Source organism: Rattus rattus, chromosome 1, assembly GCF_011064425.1.
Source record: "Rattus rattus isolate New Zealand chromosome 1, Rrattus_CSIRO_v1, whole genome shotgun sequence".
Classification (NCBI taxonomy): Eukaryota; Metazoa; Chordata; class Mammalia; order Rodentia; family Muridae; genus Rattus; species Rattus rattus.
The window spans coordinates 248,403,377-248,410,520 of NC_046154.1; the positions used below are offsets into that span (position 1 = coordinate 248,403,377).

The 7,144-nt window shown below is 55.1% G+C and overlaps 1 protein-coding gene across 3 annotated transcripts; it reads right to left on the bottom strand.

The window, feature by feature from the left end:
- Positions 1-622: 622 nt before the first annotated feature.
- On the bottom strand, positions 623-6,772 carry Nrbp2 (nuclear receptor binding protein 2). Of its 3 annotated transcripts, XR_004389490.1 has the most exons (19): positions 6,489-6,772; positions 5,920-6,042; positions 5,750-5,851; positions 5,565-5,654; positions 5,358-5,398; positions 5,156-5,250; positions 5,008-5,031; positions 4,855-4,938; positions 4,717-4,772; positions 4,543-4,638; positions 3,995-4,127; positions 3,780-3,882; positions 3,630-3,680; positions 3,417-3,552; positions 2,615-2,668; positions 2,467-2,530; positions 2,326-2,381; positions 2,054-2,238; positions 623-1,709 (listed from the first exon to the last, which is right to left on the bottom strand). XR_004389490.1 is itself a non-coding variant. In XM_032917157.1 (18 exons), exons 1-18 carry the CDS (start codon positions 6,609-6,611, stop codon positions 2,170-2,172), a joined length of 1,500 nt encoding a protein of 499 aa, XP_032773048.1. In that variant the 5' UTR covers positions 6,612-6,772; the 3' UTR covers positions 623-2,169. The 3 variants fall into 3 exon arrangements, 2 of the variants coding, with proteins under 2 accessions (XP_032773048.1, XP_032773055.1); XM_032917157.1 differs by having other exon boundaries at positions 623-2,238; XM_032917164.1 differs by lacking the exon at positions 6,489-6,772 and having other exon boundaries at positions 623-2,238; positions 5,565-5,619; positions 5,920-6,034.
- Positions 6,773-7,144: the final 372 nt, after the last annotated feature.

Sequence of the window (7,144 nt, forward strand, 5' to 3'; positions counted from 1 at the left end):
TCTGTGACTCTAGAGAACGCTGACTAATACACAGGCTAAGGCTATGAGATTTGTTTTTTTGTTTTTTGTTTTTTTTTTTAAGATTTACTTATTATATATAAGTACATTGTAGCTGTCTTCAGACACACCGGAAGAGGGCATCAGATCCCATTACAGATGGTTGTGAGCCACCATGTGGTTGCTGGGAATTGAACTCAGGACCTCTGGAAGAGCAGTCAGTGCTCTCAACCACTGAGCCATCTCTCCAGCCCTGGCTATGAGATTTGAATTTGTGTTAAATCAGGGTAGAAGATTACTCACTGTTGACCCTGCCCAGCAAGTCAACTTTTAAAACACTATGTTTGCAGTAAGGCACAGTGGCTTATACCTATAATCACAGCACCGGCCTGGTCTGGATTCTGAATTCCAGGCAAATAGGGCTGTATCCTAATGATAAGCTGAACAGCCGGATGGTGGCGCGTGCCTTTAATCCCAGCACTTGAGAGGCAGAGGCAGGCAGATGTCTGAGTTCAAGGTCAACCTTGTCTACATAGTGAGTTCCAGGACAGCCAGGGCTACACAGAGAAACCCTATCATGAAAAAATCAAAACCAAACCAAAAAAATGCTAAAGTACAGCACTGGTGCTTACAAGTTCAGTTTAATTATCTGTACAATCTGTTGTGGATTTTAAAAATAGACTATGTCAGACCATGCACAATGAGAGTTCATTTAATTTATTAAATGTCCCATGACAACTTTGCTTAATATAGGTTTTGGTTTGGGCTAAGGTGGCATGGAAGGCAACATAGTAACGACATCCACCTTCCACGTCTACTCTCTAAGCACCAAGACCCAGGATGATTAGTCTCCAGAGCAAAAGGTACCGTGCAGATGTGGTTAATCTACAGACCCTGAGAAGGATATCATCCCAGGTTACCCAGGCGGGTCCAACCAACTCACAAAAGGCCCCGAAACTCCCCAGCAGTGGAGAACCAGACAGCTAGTCCATGACAAGATTCAACTTGATGCTGCTGGTCTTGAAGGGGATAGAAGAAGAGCTAAGAAAAATTGGTGGCCTCTAGAAGCTGAGAAGGGCTTTAGTTGGCAGCTGTAAGAAAACAGGAATTTCTACCTTACCATCGTAGGGAAGTGAATTCTGCCAATAGCTTGAAGGAGCAGGAGGTGAGCCCCAACTTCCAGAAAGGAGCTTAGCCTGGGTATTAATCTAGTATCAAACTTTTGATGTACAGAACTGTATTTGTGTTGTCTCAAACCACTGGGTCTATGATATGTGTTAACAGCAGCAATGTGGAACTATTAATAGTACAGTAGTGAGCCTTCCTGGTTTCACACGTGAAGTGTTTCAAAAGGAACGTAAAGGCATTAAATTTATATACACATTTAAAAACGTTTAAGACCTTAAATTTGAAGTTGGAAGAGAGGAGGCAGTTCAAGAACCAAGAAATCAGGGTGGTTCTGAGGGGAAGAATTTACCAGGACTCTGAAATCAGCAAGAATGAGAGACAAGTTGGGTTAAGGAGAAAGAGGAACCCACATCCTCAGACTCAAACACATTGACTTCCCCGGGGAGGGGATGCAGTGGACGCCTGACCTCTGAGCCCTTAGGCCAGAGGGTTGATGAACAGAAAGATCCTACCCAAGGGTTTTGGGAGGACACAGGTCCTGGTCTCAAATGTGTGAAAGATCAGAGAGACGGCTCAAGGCAGGTCTGCCAGGCAATCGGGACTGGTCTGAGCGGTGACCATGGAATTTCCTGGCCACAGGTCTAACTCCAAGCTCTCTAATCTATGAGTCTCCAATCAGGTCAGGTTTGGTCTGCCTGATGCCCAGCGCTGTCTGACACCTGAAGGGCCCTATTACTTTTGAGACCAGGCTCCTTCCTAGGTTTCTGCCACCTGAAGGCATGGCTGTTGTCCAGTACCAGATAGAGTGTGGGTCCCCTAACTGACCTGTATCCACTCCCATCCAGGCTCAGGGCTCCATCACCACCCCAGGGTCCCACACTGCTGCAGAAAGCTGGGGGGAGGGGGTAGGGGTCTTCACTAGAAAGACCTGTATTCAGTTCCAGGGAACACAGGCAGAAGGCAGCTTTGAGCAGTGTGGGGCTCTTTGACAAGTGGACAACCCTGAGTCCTGGTATCTCTGCTGGGCTGTCAGGACTGGAAAGGTCACGCTTGTGTCCCACGGTACTTGAGAAAAGTGGTCTCCAGAAAGGCTGCTAGCTTTGTCCGGTCATCCTGCAGTGGAGGGGGTGGGGAAGCACGGTAGTACTGGGCAGCTCGGCAGACCCTGCACCTTTCCAAACCCGAGGCGTACCCGCCCACCTCGTGCAGGAAGCCATAGTGCACTAGTTCGGCGGCGAGGTCCTGGGCACTGTCGGCTGAAGAGAGAACACAGGACAAGTGAGTTGTGGCACTAGCCGGTGCCTGAGCCCCAGCCCACCACCTGATCCCCTACCAGCCTACTTGGGAGCAGATCATAGGTCAGCTGCCGATGTAACCGGTCCTCAAGCACCAAAAGCAGAGTAAGCTGTCGACGGAAGGGCGTGGTCAGGGCGGCGCCAGAGTTGATTGGTCCCCGACTTTCCTAGTCCCACCCAGGGCCCTTGCTCACATGCCACCGAGCCTTGTCCTCGCTTCTTTCCAGGTTGCACTGCATCTGGACCACCTGAGGGCAGGGGAAGTGTATTAGCCACAGAGTATTACTTAACAAAGGAGCCCAGAAGGATCAGCAGAGACCCAAAAAATGGTAGACATCTCCAAGGGAAGTCCGGAAAACACATCTTACTGCACCATCCCTGAGGTATTAGGGAAGGCTTCCAAGAGTAGGCCTTCTGTTGGGTACTGAATGATGAATACAATGCCAGAGGGACAGAGGGACAGAAGGAGAGACAGAGACAGACACACAGAGAGAGGCAGAGACAGAGAGAGAGAGACAGAAACAGACAGCGAGACAGAGACAGAGAAAGAGAACTGTGGAAAGCAAGGAAATGCTGTGTCTCAGGGTGCAACTGTACAGAAAAATGGGGTGCCACCAGGAGCAGGACAGGGACTGAGGCTGATTTCTACTAGCTCTCTGTGCAGCTGGGATCCAGGACATGTAGACGACTGGCATTTGAATTTAGGGTGTGCTGAGGGAGGAAGGAAGGAAGCTAGGATGGGGGGGGATCAGAGTGGTGGCTCTAGATCCAGATGGGGAATGGAGGTGGCCAAAAGCCTATGGAAGAGAGCACGCAATGGGGTGGGGAAGGACTGTAAAAGCAAGAAGCCTCTGGGGGAAAATGGTCAGCTTGGACTTGGTCTCTGGAAGCCTGGGGGAGAACTGGGATGGAGAGAGACAGGTCCCCAGAGGCACCCATTCCCCGGTTGTGGTTAACTCTGAGAAACAGCATAGTACAGCAGGAGTTGGGACTCACCTTCCTGGTCTCCGAGTCAAAGGGTTCTGGGGTTGGAGTTTTGGCCTTTTGGGCCTCCTCCGGGGGTGGGGCCAACACACGAGGAAGTCCCAAGGGCCGAGCAGCAGCGAAATTCATGAGTGGATAGATGCCATTCCTGGAGATAGACGGGGGTAGGTAGGTGGGGACTCGGGTCTGATAGTGTCTTTTCTTCACTCTCATGCCAGCTCTCACCTGACATCCTCTAGGAATTTGTCCAGCTCCAAGAAGGAAACCTCTGAGTACCTGGAATGGTATGGAAGAGGTGTCATAAGACATAAGAGGCATCAAGCCAAAGCCTAGCCAAGCAGTTAGGAGGGGAAGCCTCATTTGGCCACCACTCACCGCCACTGCATTGGGGGTCCATGGGGCTGGGGCATCTCAGCCAACACTGCATGGAGGTCCATGGCCTTGGTCTTTTCCTCTACCACATTCTCAGGCATGAGGTCTGTGAACCACAGAAATGCCCATGGGGATGGACCCAACCTAAGGGTCCTGCAAAGACCCTTCCATGATCTGACCCCAGGATCCTGGTCCACCCCGGCCCTTCTGCCCCTCACACTGGTGCTGGATGAAACAGTGGGCTGCCAGCAGCTTCAGCGAGTGCACCTCAAAGAGCACTCGGTGGAAGAGGAGGTTGTGGGCCGAGGGTCGGCGGGCAGGGTCCCGGGCCAGGCAGGAGAGGATGAATTCCTAGGTTGTGGGGAAGAAAGGTAGTGGTGGGTGGAAAATCCTCGCTCTAGAGGAGATCCTTCAAGACCCTAGACCCCACGGGTCCAATCATTGCATCCTCCCACCTCCGCGATGATGTCCTCCATCATGCCTGCCTGAGAAGGCATCCCATTAGCAGCTCAGGATCTGATTCTGTAAACTTGAGGGCAGGCAGGCCTTGGGCTCCAAACACCCATGCCCTACTTCCATTCACCCTCGTGGAATTCTGTGAGCTCCTAGAAGAGTCTTCCTTTGAGGTGACCTCAGTCCACCAGCTACGCTTTCAGATGCTAACACTTTCAAATGTACTGACTAGACTACACCTCTAGCCTACCTAGAGGGCTTCAAGGGCAAGCCCAAGACCTGCAGCCAGTCCTAGAGGGGTTAAGCTGCTCACCCGCATGTTGGGGTCACTCAGCGAGTGCCTGGCCCGAGCAATAGCTTCTTCTGTGACTCGGGTATCCCCGTTGGCTTGGATCTCCAAGACCGCCATCTGGGTGCAGGGCACAAATTGGAAATGGTGAGATGGAGTAGAGCCCAAAGCAGAGGCTATGAGGAGAGTGGACAGTACCTCCAGTGCACACATCCCAAAGGAGAAGATGTCCACAGCAGTCCCATCGTTGACTTCTGAAATGGGAAAAACAAGGCAGAGTTGATTGGACATTCTGATGTGCCAGCAGGTCAGACGGAAAGCGGCTTTAGGACTCACCGCCATACTCTGGTGGGAAAAAGTGCAGGTTTCGGAGCTCCTCCCGTTCAGTTCTTATAGGGCTCCGGAGATCGTCAGGAAGTGCTAAGAAAAAGTGTGATGCTGAGCAGACCAGTTTCTCCACGGCCCCCACACCCCAGAGACCCCACACACCATTGGAGAAGATGCGGTACCACACTGCAACGGCCGACGCAGAGAGAAAGAGAGGGCGTCAGTGGGGCCAGGAGACTGGGCAGTCTCTGTCCCGGGCTCCCGCAGGTTCCCCACCCCTGCCCCCTGCCCCGCCCCGCCTCGCCAGCACCAGAGCCGATCTTGATGAGGCCATTGTGCTGAATGAAGATCGTGTCGCTGGTCAGGTTTCCGTGGATGATGGGGGGACTGCAGGCGTGCAAAAAACTGCAAGCATAGAGGAAGGGAGGCAGGAAAAACCGGGTCAGAGCGCACCGGAAAGAAAGGTGAAGGAAGAGCAGGGGGCAAGCGCGTCGGCAAGGCCAGGCTCTCACCTGAGTGCAGACAGGATCTGCGTACACCAGCGCTTCCAGGCCTGGCAGCGGACGCACGACTCCGTCGGGTGGGCACCAAGAGGCTGCTGAGCCTGCGGAGCCCGCCCGCTACCCCACTCCTGAACCGAGGCCTCTCGGAGTCCCCCGCCCCACTACTGTCCCTAAGTTCTGCTGGACTCCCTCCAGTCCCCAACCCACTCCCCATACCCGGGCGTTCATGGCCTTGTGGTTCTTCTTGGTCTTTTTGAGGAACTGCTTGAGGCTGCCAGACGACACGTATTCTGTGATGAAGATGACCTGCGGGCAGGCGGGCTCCGCCGTTGCGGGTGGGTCCCCATGCTGCCCCACCCAGCCTGTGGCTTCACTCCGCCCTTCACCCGCCCCTAGCTCACCCTCGCGCGGGCCTCAGAGGCATCCAGCCAATACTTGTGCAGCTTGACGATGTTGGGGTGGTCCACCAGCGCCAGCTGCTCAAACATGGTCTGGATCTTCTCCTGGGGAAGAAGGATGGTCGTGGGGGCAATCAACGGTATAGGGCAAAAGGGGTACAGACAGGCCTCACCTCATGGGCCGCAAAGGCCTTCCTATCCCCGAAGTGGAGTTCGTTCCACACCACTTCTACCCCCTCTTCCGTGTCCATGGCCAGAAAGGTGCTCTGAATCCCGGGCATGTTCCCTTGGTTCACCTAGGTGGGAAGGATGTGTGTCCTGATACGAATAGACCCAGGGTGTGGACGTGGTCTCTGCCACAACCTTCCCCCAGCCATGAATGTGTTGCTAGCCCTGCCCAACTCAGTGGGAAAGCTGGGGAAGGTAAGGCTGGGGAATCTATAACCCAGGGGGAAGAGGGGTGATGTCCAGGGGCTGGGCCAGAAGGTAAAGCAGGTTTTAGAGGTTGGGGACTATACCCAGAGGGGTAGTGGGGCATCCAAGAGGCACGTGGAGGTGGTCCCGGGATGACACTGGTGTTCAAGGTTTGGGGGTTTCTCACCAGGGCTTGGGGCCAAAGGGATCCGAGGGCCTCCAGAGGCCAGAGCGTCCGGGGAGACCCTCATACTGGCTCGGCCCCTCGGATGCCATGGCCTCCATGCTTAGGCTACGGGACGGTGGCGTTACCCGCACCCGTGCCCACCTGCTCCCGCCGCTTCTGCCAGCGGCCACACGGGCTCTCCTCCAGGATGTCGCTCTCGTCCTCGCTCTCGTCCTCCCGCTCGCGTTCCCGGCCTCTCCTCGGCGCCGGCTCCGGGGCCGCCATGGCTCGGCGAGCCCAGGCCGCCGCCCTCCGCGCAAGCCCTCGTCCCTCTCCCGCCCGCCCTGGCCCAGCGCCCGGCAGCCCAACCTGGAGCCCAGCGGAGCGGCCGCCGCGAGCCCTTCTCGGCTCCGGGAATTGGGAGGCGCGGGCTCGCAGCGGACCCGAGGGAGGAGCCGCCCCGCCCCTCCGGAGCCGCCTCTGCGGGCCGGTGCTGGAGTGTAGCTCGATCCAGGGCGGCAAAGCCCCGCCTCGGGCACGCCTCGTCCTCCCAGACCACTCCTGCTTCCCCAAAAGCTCCGCCTCAAAGAGACGCGCCCCTCAAAGGCACCACCCATTCCTGCGGAGGCCTCTCCAAGGTTTCCCAGGCAGCTGTGGTTCTCTCAGCAAGACTATGTCTGGTCTCTTCGGAAACCACTTCTGTCCAACTCTTGGAGCCAATTCTTCCAGCACCGCATCCCGATTCTGCTCTTATGACAAATGTCCTGAACTCCGCCCGATGTGGAGAGTCTGGATGGGGCAGCAAGGGTCAAGGGCAT